At 49.3% G+C, this 14,830-nt stretch overlaps 1 protein-coding gene across 2 annotated transcripts in view; it reads left to right on the top strand.

Moving 5' to 3' along the window:
• Positions 1 to 14,830, top strand: part of bicc1a (BicC family RNA binding protein 1a) — a 50,622-nt gene that overhangs the window by 8,250 nt on the left and 27,542 nt on the right. For both annotated transcript variants that reach the window (XM_076137194.1, XM_076137193.1), the window contains 2 exons: positions 4,525 to 4,571; positions 12,036 to 12,105. In XM_076137194.1, the coding sequence (XP_075993309.1) occupies positions 4,525 to 4,571; positions 12,036 to 12,105 (117 nt within the window). The remainder of the gene's footprint in view (positions 1 to 4,524; positions 4,572 to 12,035; positions 12,106 to 14,830) is intronic.

Raw genomic sequence — 14,830 nt, 5'->3', positions numbered from 1 at the left:
AGGGTTGGAGTCATTGATAAGGTTCTTATTGATCTGAAATGTGATAATTTATTAAGTTGTGACCTCATTGTTGTAACTCTGCTGATGGCATCACTTTGTTACTTTGATGACATCGGTTTTGGATCACCTTAACCTGAAGTAACAAAATATATTAATCTACAAAGGCAATAAGTAGGAGATACTGAATATGAATAAACAGAATCGATACAACTCAATGTAACGCAGCGCTGTTTAGGACCCAGCGGCAACCGCGTGTGTGTGTGTGTGTGTGTGTGTGTGTGTGTGTGTGTGTGTGTGTGTGTGTGTGTGTGTGTGTGTGTGTGTGTGTGTGTGTGTGTGTGTGTGTGTGTGTGTGTGTGTGTGTGTGTGTGTGTGTGTGTGTGTGTGTGTGTGTGTGTGTGAGAAATCAAATTCCAGAAAATCTTAAACGGATAAATCAACAATCACTTTTTTATTCTTTCATTCGTTAAACTTTGCATTAGTTGTGTAAACCCCAGAGGAACACTGCTCTGTGTGTGTGTGTGTGTGTGTGTGTGTGTGTGTGTGTGTGTGTGTGTTTGCGCAGTTGATCCAGACTACCTAAAGTCAGCCTGGGGGGGTCTGGCTCTAATATCCGGCCTGCTAACTTTAGTAACGGCGTGTAAGCAAACATCAGACTGAGACGTCACAGACAGACGCTCAGATTGAACTTGTCGTTTGTTATGAAATCTCATCCCGAGCGTGTCGGGGGGGGGGGGGGATGGAAGCTGGATGACTTCTCTCATGTTAATGCTCATGGAGGCTTTCTGTGTTTCCCAACTCTCAGCCTGGAGTTTGGAGGAATCTGCACTTTGAGGGTTCAGATCTCTTCTTCTGTCGTTTTAAGGCTCCGGGCAGGAAGGAGAGGTTCTGTTCTCATAATTCCTCCATTGGACAAACCTTAAGGGAGCCGTATATTTACTGTCCCCTCAGTGTTATTTGGTGGTTCTGAATTCTTTTGGGTTGTACTGAATATGTTGAATTGATATTGGTTCACGTCTGGGCCGTGGAACCGTTGCCCTCTTCTTATTGGAGCGATTGTTTGCAGTTGTCCGCCTCCATCTGAGCGGCGCTGCTGCTTTCTGCCCACCAGACAATTAAAGTGGAACATAGCGGAGGCCTGCCAGTCACTAATGGTATAAATATTCATGTCAAAACGTCAATTTAGGTTTCCCAAAACATTTGTCCCTGAACCGGCGTAGATATGAGTTGGACTTGTTGGGGTTTTGGCTCGGTTAGCTGGATTGTTGTGTGCAGATTGGAGCCATGAGTGCCGAAATCCAGCGCTGTTTACATTCCTTTAGCATCAAGACAGCGGAATCTCCCAGAAAGTTTCTCTGTCCGCAGAATAATGGGAACCAGACCTGAACCCGTGTGCTGCTGCTGGTGCTGCTGCTGAGGCCTTCCTGTCTCTCTCTCCAAGCTGTCTCACTCTCCCAACGCTCTGAACCTCTTTGACGAGGACGTTTGGCAATAATTAACCACGTCCTTCATGTTTCATTGATGTAATGAATGTGGACACTTGATCACAGGCTTGGGTCACATTTATTTAGCTGTTTTCATTGCACAGTATTGATTGCAACATCTGATGGGGCTGATGGAGTTCATGTGTCCTTCCTCCTCCCCTGATTCCTTTACAATCTGCTGTTCTGGGAGGAGGAGGAGGAGGAGGAACTTATTGTACTCATCTGACCCCCAAGCCTCTCTCTCACACACACACACACACTATCAGACCTCAACATTAGCTCACATCAGATCTGTGAAGGAATGCAGCGTGACTTCCTGGACAGATTCTAGGCTCTGTGACAGTTAGAGCTCATTTCTTCTTCACATGTAAAGACGTATCTGACGGCTCTTCTTCTTCTCTTATACGTGGTTAAAGAGGCCCACATATTATTGCCTATGAAGAGTTTCTGTTCCAGCTCTGGTTTACAGAGCCGAACTGGTGGTTTTGCATGTTTTGGCCCATAAACTGCAAATTGTATGTGCTAAAGTCTTTGCTAGCATGCTGTGTGTTTTTATGTACGCTGCCTGATTCCCTGGCAGCTGCTGGCTTCCTTTCATGTATGAAGGCCTCAACGTAACAGTCCACCTTCTTCACATGCTGAAACTTTGTTGCCTTCATCGTAATGCAGTGAACGTGAGCCGTCTCCATGGTGATGCACTGTTACAGCGTGTCATCCTTAGCAGCATCTCCCGCTCCTGCTCCTGCTTTACACGCCACACATCTGCCAACATCATGTTCTGCTCCACACATGGCCGCCGTGTTTTCACTCATGTTCCGTACACACACACACACTCATTTCACCCCTATGTTGTGATTCCAGAAGATTTATCTGTGTTTTTATATCTCTATGGTTTCATTAATGAAGTAAACTAGCACAGAGCTCCATCAGGGTAAGGTGTGTGTGTGTGTGTGTGTGTGTGTGTGTGTGTGTGTGTGTGTGTGTGTGTGTGTGTGTGTGTGTGTGTGTGTGTGTGTGTGTGTGTGTGTGTGTGTGTGTGTGTGTGTGTGTGTGTGTGTGTGTGTGCAGAAGCCATTTTAGCCTTGGATAACCGTGCACTAATGTGGTAGGAATGCTGATAATGAAGAAGGAAACATTGCCTCCTCCACTAGACATTGTTTAATGCGTGTTTGTCTTGGTTATTACAGGAAACTCTTCCAGTGTCTCTTTCATAATGTCTGCTAACTTCCTGCGTGAGCCGCTCGGTACAATGAGGCTCTAAACAAACTTGTAAGCTGTCGACGCGGGTGAAGAGGTTTGTGACGGCGTCTCGTCTCATCGCATCCCGTTTACATTGTGACTGACTGCAGCTCGTCCTGAGGTCACAACAGGAAGAAGCAGCTGCTCGCCTGGCTTCAGTCCATCCATCACAGCTTCTTGTGTTGTGTTCTGAGGGACGTATCGCGTTGGACGGCCTCGCGTCTTAAATGAAGGCGGAGCTGTGGCGTTGGTAGCGTATAAATAACAGGAGCGTGCGTCTGGACGGTTCCTGTCACGTCCCTGACCAGCTCTTCCTCTCTCACGTTACCTTCCTCACACTCAGTCCATCCTTCCCTCTTCCATTCTCTTTGCTGTTGTGTTTAGAGCGGCGAGCCAGTGAGCAGTCAGAGTTCATCCATTATCACAGATTTTGCTGTAAATTGACGTTCTCTCCCCGGGCCAAAGTAAACCAGGCCGCTCGTCCTGACAGCGGCAGCATGGACCTGTTTACTGGGAGCGTGTTTAAGTACAAACACGTGTTGTTTGGCGTGGCTGCGTGGCCGGAGGACGTCGTGTCCGTCTGCTCTGCTTGTGTTCGGCGAGGGTTGTTTATTTTCTGTTTGTGTTTTAGAATGTGGCGTCTCACAGTCACACTGAGGGGAAACAGACTGGAGACAGTTTCAGAGAAGTGACGTCTTTTCCCATAAATCCCCGTGTGTTTCTGACAGCTTGAAGGAGCGTTGTTTCACGCAGGGCGATGTAATCGGCTATCTGTCAGAGTTTACAACATGTTCTGATAAGGAGACTTAAGGAGACTTAAGGAGTGTGTGTGTGTGTGTGTGTGTGTGTGTGTGTGTGTGTGTGTGTGTGTGTGTGTGTGTGTGTGTGTGTGTGTGTGTGTGTGTGTGTGTGTGTGTGTGTGTGTGTGTGTGTGTGTGTGTGTGTGTGTGTGTGTGTGTGTGTGTGTGTGTGTGTGTGTGTACGCTCCAGGCCAAAACTTCCCATTTCCCCGAACTCCCAATGACAAAGTGTTATGTTGATGTTAGGAATAATGAATGATGTAATCGAGTCCAGCCAACACCAACGTCTGGACCTGCCAGTTCAAACCTCTTCATTGCGCCTTAGCTCGCTGCACTTCGGCCATTTGATTGTTCTTTTCTACAGCTGAGGACGAGCAGAGGACTGTAGCCATAACATGGCTTTATTTATGAGCCTTTACGCCGCACAAACTCTGCTGCTGCTCCTGACCCACATCTGCACAAACGCCAACACATCCATCTTGGATAGAACGAGTCCCTGAATGCATCATTACCTTCACACAGGACAGGGAAACACCTCTCTCTCTGTGTGTGTGTGTGTGTGTGTGTGTGTGTGTGTGTGTGTGTGCGTGTGATGGTACAGGGAGGAGCCAGCTGTCCATCCAGGCGCCGTCTCCATTACAGCAGCTTCTGTTACACACTGCACACACACACTCTCAACACAATCCATCAATTTGTTCCATGGAAGCTGAATCAGATCCTAAGGATTACAGGAACGGACCTGGAACGTTTCAATCTCTCCCTCTCAGCGAGTCGGATCAATATCTGTGCCAAACACAATACGCAAAGAAATAGAGATCCACCGTTTACACACACACACACACACACACACACACACACACACACACACACACACACACACAGGGTATTGTGGAGGTTGGACAGTGGGAGCCTGATTGAGCCGTGTTGGGGTTTGGTTGTGTGTTTAACATCTTTGTGGGTCTGTGAGTGATGTGTCTCTCTCTCTGTGTGTCTCACTCTAGCCGCCTCTGAGGGGAGAGTCAACGGAGGGGAGGATTTCTTTCAGAAGGTGAGTGTGTGTCGTCTCTCTGCTCTTGTGTCTGGGCGCTGCAGATGTCAGCTGATCCGTCCCACCGCCGACAATGAAAACAAACAGCGGCCATGTGAACGTACGGCGCTGACGTTCAGTCGCTCTGGGGCTCCGGTCCAGCTGACACAACACCACAGGCCCCGCCCCCTTTTATTAACCAACCCAGTAACAAAATCATCTGCTCAAGACGAGCGATGGAACAAAGAGCAAACGCCTCGTCCAACTGTGATGACTGACAGGAAGAGTTCATGTGCTGAAGCAGAGGAACGTGTGTGTGTGTGTGTGTGTGTGTGTGTGTGTGTGTGTGTGTGTGTGTGTGTGTGTGTGTGTGTGTGTGTGTGTGTGTGTGTGTGTGTGTGTGTGTGTGTGTGTGTGTGTGTGTGTGTGTGTGTGTGTGTGTGTGACCCTGCGCTTGCTTTGTGTGACACACTTAGCAGCATCGTTAGGGGAAGACGCCTGTTAGGTCTGAGATGAAGAAGCTGTACGTCTGCAGAAAGTGGATTCATTCATCTCAGTCCATTTGATTGATGAATTTAACTTAACATAAGATTATTGAAGTTAAATGGGATGTAAACACACACACACACACACACACACACACTCACACTGGTGAGTTAGTGTGTAAGTTATATAGAAATGAATCAGATCATATTTCTGAGGATCAAAGAAGATGAGGTCGCTCTCATCAATCGTATTTCCATTTTCCACTTAGAGTCTTAATTCAGTGTGTGTGTGTGTGTGTGTGTGTGTGTGTGTGTGTGTGTGTGTGTTAAACTCTCCTACAGTATGTTAATGTGCTGTAATGATGGACGCTGGTTTGTTTGAGGGTTCTTCTCTTCTTCTGACTGGTTGCCGTGTTTACTTTTAGAGGTTAGGAAACGGAGCTAAATGTGGAAGGAGGCGGTAATTGAAGCGTCTCCTAAGCACTTAACACACACCGTGTAATGAGAGCCAGGCGCCGTCAGATTCCCCTCCGCCGCGTTGTCGTGTCGCCTGGAGACTCCGCCCCCTTTACGCCTCCCCGGTACTTGCTGTAGGTGTCTGGCTCCGCCGCTCCGGTCACAGCGCGGCGGTTACTGGAGGTGAGGTGTCAATTAGAAAGCAGTGTGCAGCTGTTTGAGTTGGCACGGCAACGCAAAGGGAGGAGCTCTGAAGTCATGTTTTTACTGTCGAGTCTCCATTTGGATAAGTGAGCGTAGTTCCCCTCTGATAGTGTGTGTGTGTGTCTGTGTGTGTCTGTGTGTCTGTGTGTGTGTGGAAACTCTTACTTGGAGCACTTCCTGCCCCCTCCAACACGCCCACGTGCCACACACACACACACACTCTCTCTCTCTCCATCACATCATCACGCAGCTTCTCTCTGTCTCTCTCTCTCTCTCTCTCTCTCTCTCTCTCTCTCTCTCTCTGAGATTTGGCGGCGTTGCCTCATTGTCTGGACTGAGCGCTCGGTAGCTGAGGACATAAAAACGCTCCGCCCCCACACTCTCCCTCAGGTTCCTCTGGCTGAGGCTGATCAGTCCCGTCTGTTGGACTTCCTCTTTGGGCCTAGCAGCATTTTCTCATGGAGATCAGGCGGAGGAGTGGAGGATCTGAGGGGACACACACACACTCTCTCTCTCTCTCTCTCTCTCTCTCTCTCTCTCTCCTGATGCCTCCTGGTGTTTCCTCTTGTGAGCATGTGATTGGTATCCTCTTCCCTGATCCGCTCCTGACCGTATGGATCCATGGTAGACGATCTATAGAAGACGTCAGTTAAGCCTCTAAGAGCTCCTCAGCATGAGGTTCTGAGTTCCATCTCAATCTGTTCCCTGTGGCCTCATCAATCGTTTTCCGTTGACATGTTGTTGTGTTCCTCATGTATTGACCTCTTGTAGTCATGAGATCTTGGACAGCACCATCGTCATCTTCATCTCTCAGAGGCTCAGATCCATCCTCCCTCTGCTTGTGTACTTCATGATATTCACAGTCACGGTGCACAGTGGAGCCGCTCAGCACTTTAATGTCTTCAGTCTGAGCCGTTGGACCTCCGTGTCGTCTCCACAGAACCGTGAGCCTTTTGGAGAGCGGAGCAGTGTGAAGGAGTCTGGACCGAGCTGAGCCAGGAGCTGAGCCAAGAACTGTGGATTCTAGCTGAGGAGCCCTTTGAGCGCCCGGCCAGTTTCTCCCTGATCCTCCTTCCATTGCTGCTTCCCAGGAGCTGTGGTTGTGTAAATAATGCCAGGCGTGACACGGCGGTGCCATTGCTCTCAGATCCCCGTCCAGGCCTAATTCATTTCCCTCGCTCTGCGCCTCTGAGGCGTCTCGTGTTTCATCGCTTACATCGGGCAGAAAGGAACTGGTCCACGTTGTCCTGACGATAGATCTGTTTGGCAGGAGACGGTGAGAACAAAATAAATAGGAGCGAATGTCCTGCTTTGTGTTTGTGTTCCTCAGGCCGCTCCTCTCTCTCTTTCTCGTGCTTCGCCTCTTGATTGTTGGTTGTTTTTGTAATCGTGCCTCCGTGTCACCGCTTCGCTTCTGCCCTGGAGTCTGATGGAGCCATCAACACGCACTTCTGTAGAGACTATAGAGACGTGAGGGGACGGTCCAGCTCAGGCAGTGGACCTACAACCTCCTTACACACACACACACACACACACACACTAGCACCCTCGCTGTCCCCCTCACACACACACACACACACACACACACACATTCCAGCTGAATCAACAGCTGGACCATTGCAGCTCAGAGCAGGAAGCAGGTCCTGCCTCTGCCATGTTGATTGCTGGTGTGCAGCGCGCGCACACACACACACACACACACACACACACACACACACACACACACACACGCGCCATGGCCTTAATGATATCCTGTTTAATTTGACTGAAAGCTCTGCACGCGTCTACCTGCACCAGCTGCACATCACACAGAACCAATCATGTCAAGGTTGAGCCGTGAAACTGATCAGGTACACACACACGGCTTCCCTTCACAAAGAGAGAGAGGGAGGGAGAGAGAGAGAGGAAGAGAGGAATGTTAAATGTATAGGTAAGCTAATGTGTGCATATATCTGGAGCCACTTGTCAGGTATTTTTCGAGCCCCTCCATAAACATAAACGTGGCCCAGCCTCTCAGAAGCTGTGTGGTCCCTCACAAACCACTCCCATCTGAAGCATCCTGCCAAGAACAGCACCGCCGGACAGGAAGCCAGATCCCCAGAACAAAGCCCAAAAGAGAAAAAGCCGATAAGTCACAGGCGGTAAAGTTTGGAGGTTTTTAGTGAGGTATAATCACACTCACCTCCGTCCCGCACACTTCTTATTTTCATTGCGTCTCCCGACTTCACGTTGCGTTGAATCCGTTCCCATATCCCAGCTGGAGAAGTTGGGAAAAGCTCCGTCCCCCGATGTTTACACCGTTATTCCTGTAATGACACAATTAGGGAAATCACAATCGCCGATCCGACTCCGGCTCTTAGCTGTCCGGAGCGCCCGTCCTCCTCCTGAGAGCTGAGGTCAGCGCTGCCTTTGCTTTTCTGAGGTTTGTGCGGAGGTGTTGAGGTGAACGCCTTCGTGACAAAACGCAGACACATCTGTCATCGGCCCGGGAGACGGAATTTACAACGCCGGGGGAAAAAAGAAAAGAAAAGTGAACGACGATATCAAAAGAATTTCTCTGCGTGAGCCGGAACATTCTGTACTGTAAAGATGTTTGTTCTGTCCAACGTCTGCTGGGAACGTGTGACTTTGGTTGATCAGGACACATTTAATTACTGTTTGTGCCTGGGGACAGACGGACACACACACACACACACACACACACACACAGCCGTCACATCTCCTCACTCTTTACACACACGCAGTACGTTTCTGTCTTGTATCTTTAACTCGTTATGGTTTCAGAACTACATAACTGATCTGTGACATCGGGGTCACACACACACACACACACACACACACACACACACACACACACACACACACACGTGGAGAGATCTAAACGCTGCAGATGAACTTGTTTTGATAGGATCAAGTATTAAAGTAGTGTGATGGAAACGTGACAAGTTGCAAATCAAAGCTAGAGTTCCGTCCAAATCTCTTCTATTATATTTTATGATTGTTTCTCCCTCGGTTCTTGTTGTAACGCCATCGCAGGGTGAATAATGGGGGAACTTTCCAGCGGGATGAGATGGGCCCGGCGGCGTACACGAGGAATCATTAGCACGCTGGATGATAAAGCTGGAAATGTTTAGAGTTAAGCCTCTTTATTAATACCAGGGCGGAGTTCCACACTGCAGTATGTGAGCGAGGTCATCGGAAAGGAAAGCTCTTGTTTTCATTGCTCGCACACAATAACACCAAAAATTCCTCCCGGTGCCGTGATTCACTGGGTTTCAAACTGGCAGAGGATCCGGTGCCACAAAGCAGATCTCTCTCTCTCTCTTTCTCTTCTTCCTCCTCATGAGATTCTCTGGAATGATCTTTCCTCTGGCATCGGTGAATCACAGAGAAGCCCGAGAGCTTCAGAGTGGAGAAGAGGCAGAAATGGAACACACACACACACACACACACACACACACACACACGGTCAGAAAAATGTGTTGCAATGATTTTATTGGCTTTGTGTGCGTCTCTCAGGAATGCAGCATCTCTTCTTCTTCTTCTTTGGTCTTTGATGCAGAAGCACCTAACTGTCCTGTGTGTTTACAACATGGAGCAGAGCGTGATCAGTCAGTCATCAGGCTCAGGATCAGTCATTCATCAGGCTCCTGTTATTCTCTATCAACTTGACTCGATGGTTGTTGGAACGTTTTGGTGACATCATAGTTGTGAGGCAGTTGCACTGTGTTAGATGACATCATCGGCCTAAGTTTGGGTGTGTTGGCTGACATCATTGTTGTTTTAGCGGCTGTAGAATCCTGTTGTTTTCCTAATTGACTGACTCATTTTGTGTTCTGGAATAAACAGAAGGGAAAGTTAGCGAGTCACGTCGTACACCAGCCGCAGCTCGGCGACAACATCAAACATCAAACATCAAACATTCAAACATGGCTGCCAGCTGCTGTTGATTAGAATAATGTCACCAAAATGACCTTTATTAGTTCAGGTCGTGTTCTGTCGTGTGTGTGTGTGTGTGTGTGTGGGGGGGGGGGGGTGTCACCTCGCTCGACTCTGCGGCTTGTCCGGGCCGTTTCGTAGGCGTGTGTGTGTGTGTGTGTGTGTGTGTGTGTGTGTGTATGATTTATGTGTTGTAGAAAAGCAGCAAGGCTTGAAAGAGCTTCAGTCAACCATCATCCAGCTCAGATCGGGGCCTTCCAAAGCCGTCGCTCTGACTTACAGGTGTGTGTGTGTGTGTGTGTGTGTGTGTGTGTGTGTGTGTGTGTGGAGCATATGGAGGAATTTAAGCATTTCCCTTTGAGATTCATGCTCGACTTCCCCGAAGGAAAACAAGCTGCTGTCCACTTTTACTGGTTTAACCTTTGACCCCCTCCTCCATTTACATATTTCCTTTTGAACGGCTCTAAAGTCTGAGCCATGAAGCGAGCGTCATACTTCACTTTGTACCTGAAAGCTCAAGTGAACTTTTCCTGTAGACGCAAACAAAACTCAGACAAATCCATTCTAATTTTATTCAAGTTATTTTTATTTTTGTGGTGTTTTGGTGTCATTTACTGGATCCACAGCTGTTTAGCCCGGGGGGGGGGGCTCATGTTAGGAATATGAACCGTTTCTCAGGTTCAGCAGTGAAGTTCAGTCGCCACAATAAGCAAAAAGAAAATCTAGATTTAATGAAAACATCTGATTTTCATGGAGTGAAAATATCAGAAATATGCATCAGGCTGCATGGCCAGAGTCAGGAGAGCTCCAGGAAACTGAGCGTCTGCTGCTCAGAGCACGCCGTTGGCGTTGGCGTTGGCGTTGGATCCCATGGACGAGTCGCGGACACGTTAGAGAACCCAGAAAACACAACCCCTGCAAATCCCTCAAACAAACACACACGGCGGGAGCTTTGTGTGCACACAGGGCCGCAGCGGCTCCAGGACCGAGCCGTCACAGCCGCGGTCCGCCTCTGGAATGTCTCGCCGCTTTTTTCCACCAACATGAAGCGCCCACGGTGGCGGGCGGAGTCCCTCCTCTCCAGTGAGCCGGGGGTTAAGGTGAGCGCCCTGACGCTGGGAGAGAGGAAAAGTCTCAGTTTGTACGTCGTCTTGTTCCACCGCTCGTTTGCGTCTCTACATGTGCTCCTGGTTACCATGACGAGACTTGTCAAACGCCCCTCCAGCGCCGGATTGCTGTTGGCACTTTTCACGAATACCAAGGCCAAGAAGCTCTTCTGAGGGGGCGAGGGCCCACAACCAACTCTTCCCCAACTCTTCTCTGGTACGAGGGCTGAGGTCTCGTCTCAGATCTTCTCCAAAGTCAGCAGAGCAAAATGAGTTTTGACGTGCCGGTGGAAGCAGTGAAGCATTGTTCACACTCAGCGGCCCGCCAAAGCCACATTCAGACACGGGAGGACTCCCTGAAGGTCCTACATCACAGCCTGAATGATCCGGGTGCCAGTGTTTAAGAGGAGAAGCTGAAGCTCTGATCCAGATGTGCTCCATGACAGTCTGCTTCCTGAAACATCCATTTATTCTTAACACATCACCAGCTGGGAGGCTGGGAGGTTTCCATGACAACTTCTGTGCGGCGGATGCTGATGACAACACAGCTTACTGCTCACACTTTATATTTGATATTTATTTACTTCAATCTAAATGTGTGCATGTTGGCTAAGACCTGCTGATGTTTACATCCATGTTCAGATGAGACCAGCAGGGTCACAGGTCCTGACACCTGACTGGGACCTGTGTGTGTGTGTGTGTGTGTGTGTGTGTGTGTGTGTGTGTGTGTGTGTGTGTGTGTGTGTGTGTGTGTGTGTGTGTGTGTGTGTGTGTGTGTGTGTGTGTGTGTGTGTGTGTGTGTGTGTGTGTGTGTGTGTGTGTGTGTGTGTGTGTGTGTGTGGTTGGTGCTGTTGCCTGTTTGAGGGTTTGAATCCCTGCCTGGCCCGGTCCTTCCCATGTGGTGGAGTTTGCGTGTTCTCCACTGGTCTGTGTGTGTGTGTGTGTGTGTGTGTGTGTGTGTCCTCTGGTTTCCTCTTCCATCAGGAGCAAAGCGTGTGTGTTAAATTCATTTCACCTGCCTTTGCCCTTGGCTAAGGCACTAGGCTATAGATCATGAGCCCCCCCCCTCCTGCACTCTGGCTGCCCACTGCTCCTAAAGTTAAAATGGACTCAAGTCAGAGGATAAAATGTTACAGTCGTTCTTCCAAACATGGAATCATTTAATGTTTATGATACCGTGTTCCTCTACTTCACAATGAAACAAAGCTTTGATGTTGTATTTTTACATTGTGTGTGTGTGTGTGTGTGTGTGTGTGTGTGTGTGTGTATAGTAATATGAGTTGTCTCTGTTTCAGATCATGGATGAGACTCACACACAGATCGCTTGGCCGTCCAAACTGAAGATTGGAGCCAAATCCAAAAAAGGTGATTATTGTTTCTTTTTATTCCACTTTAGGTGTGTGTGTGTGTGTGTGTGTGTGTGTGTGTGTGTGTGTGTGTGTGTGATTCTTCATTGGGGACGAGATGAGACACAGAAACCAAACAAACAGCAGCTCCATGATGCTAGCTGTCAGTTTCAGCCGGCCAATCAGAGCGCCCGAATGAGTTCTGACGCTTGTGTTCCGCTTGTTTCCTTGCGTGTGTGTGTGTGGAGTGTTTGAGTCAATATGCAGTTGTGTATCGACTGTAAGTGTGAATTCAAATGATGAGACGCTAAATCCATGAATCTCATCTGTCAATCATCCCTTCTTCCATTTGATTTGTCACCTCCCTTTCCCGTAAGCTTCCATCTCCTCCGAGCCCAGACTGTGTGTGAATCCTCACTCACAGCTCTTGGTGTTTGTGTTGCCCCATCTGAGAAAGGTTAATGATTGTGCGTCAGGCTGGAATGTTGTCAGGAGCGTTGTTAAGCAGCCTGTGTGGCGTGAGAGGAGGATCGACTCCCCCTAGTGGTCGCTGTTAGAAAGGTAGAACTCCAGATTAAAGCTTGCATACTTTCAGAAAGTCCCTCGCACACCAACAACTTCATCCTCGCCGAAGAATGTGTGATGTCTGCAGAGGGCCGAGGGGCGGGCGGCGTGTGTGTCGGGGGGCTTATTGGCTTTATTACGGCGCCGCCTCTTCCACGGCTCCGTTACTGCAGAAAGCAACATCAGGTTTATTTAAAGCTCTGAGGGAGAGATGGGTGGGGGGGGGGGGAGGGGTGAGGGGGGGGAGGGGGGTTGGGATGTTGAGTTAGGGGGGGGCGGGGGGGTCGCCCTGCCCGCTTTGTTGCTCCCAGGAGAGCTGCCAGCGTGCGTCCTCCTCCAAGCCAGATGTGGAATCCTGTGACGTTATGTAACTTCCTTTGTCTGAACACAACACAACACAACACAACGTAGAGATTGGGAATGTTGAGAATTCCTTAGTAGGAAGTTTTCCCTCCGGATAAATGATCAGCTGGCAGATCCCATTCATGCGAGCATCCATTCACCCCGTCAACCAGTTATTAGTTCATTCACAAAAGGCTGAGCTGGGACGAGACGCAGAGAGACGAGTTCAGATCCACGCACACCGATTCAGAGGGTGAGGCTTTTTACTCACTGTTGCGTAAACCCAGAGAGGAGGAAGAGGAGGAAGAGGAGGGGGGGAGGAATGTTTACTAATCACTAGCAGTTATCATCTGCTCGCACACACACACACACGCACGCACGCACGCACGCACGCACGCACGCACGCAAGACAGAGAAGAAACATGTGGATCCTGATTGAGCGTGTTACAAGAGGGAAGGAGAGGGAGCAAGATGGCAGGAAAGAACGACTCCCCCTCCTTCCCTCGCCGACACATGGGGTCTGACCTTTGACCTTTGTCTGACGGTGAAGGCGCAACACCTGCTGGTCAAAACGCCGTGGAAGCTGTCGGGAGAACGACTTGAGACGATGTTGACAGAAAGACACATTCCATTCTCCCCTCCTCACTCACACACTTGACTCCTCTGTCTCTGTCTCTCTCTCTTATATAACGAGGTCATTATTCTGATCTCACTTTCTCTGTAAAGCCGGCGGTTTGTGGTGTGGAGGGGTCCGACTCCACGACCCATCTGTGCACACTGAGGGGACACACTCCATCAAAAGGCCAGAACCCCCCCCCCACACACACACACACACACACACACACACACACCTGCATGGGCGCGATAAGGCCGATCGTTACCCTGCAGAGCAAAGTGTCTGAGGATGATTTAATAGAATGTAAAAGACAAAATGGCCCCCGTGGCTCAAACACCAGGCAGGGGTACATGTGAGACTCTGCAGCTGCGTCCACCATGTCTGTGTCCACCATGTCTGTGTCCACCATGTCTGTGTCCACCATGTCTGCGTCCACCATGTCTGCGTCCACCATGTCTGTGTCCACCATGTCTGTGTCCACCATGTCTGTGTCCATCATGTCTGCGTCCATCATGTCTGTGTCCACCATGTCTGTGTCCACCATGTCTGCGTCCACCATGTCTGTGTCCACCACCATGTCTGTGTCCACCATGTCTGCGTCCATCATGTCTGCGTCCATCATGTCTGTGTCCACCATGTCTTTGTCCACCATGTCTGTGTCCACCATGTCTGTGTCCACCATGTCTGTGTCCATCATGTCTGCGTCCATCATGTCTGCGTCCATCATGTCTGCGTCCATCATGTCTGTGTCCACCATGTCTGCGTCCATCATGTCTGTGTCTCCTTGCTAACTTGCTAATTAGAGCTCATTTCTGTGACTTGTATACGAGGGAACAAACTCTGGCAATGTCCCACAAAAATTCAACAAATTTGACAAAGCGGGACACAAACCTGAGTGGATGCTGGAGGACAGACGTGAGGAGACGCCGGTGTCCCGCCCTCTCACGCTGCTTCAGACTCATTCATCCCTTTAAACACAAACACTCCACAGCTCTGAGACTCTGACGTTCCTGCTCAACTCCAGCATTCCTCTCCTGGTTTTCCGCTGATGCACTTCTGTTTTCCTCATGAGTTTTGGAAAAGTTTAGATTTCCTCCGTCAGTCCTCCCGGTGCCTGTTTCCTGTTTCACATGCATAATGGAAACAAACGGCGGCAGATTGAACAGAAGTGTAACCATGGCAACCAGGCGTACAACAGGTTTCTGCGTATTTCTCAGTAATC

This window comes from Genypterus blacodes, unplaced genomic scaffold (assembly GCF_046128005.1).
Source record: "Genypterus blacodes isolate CSIRO-AG114 ecotype Tasmania unplaced genomic scaffold, CSIRO-AGI_Gbla_v1 ptg000299l_1, whole genome shotgun sequence".
Classification (NCBI taxonomy): Eukaryota; Metazoa; Chordata; class Actinopteri; order Ophidiiformes; family Ophidiidae; genus Genypterus; species Genypterus blacodes.
Note: the sequence above shows the minus strand (reverse complement) of the source record. Positions and strands in the feature narration are given on the sequence as shown.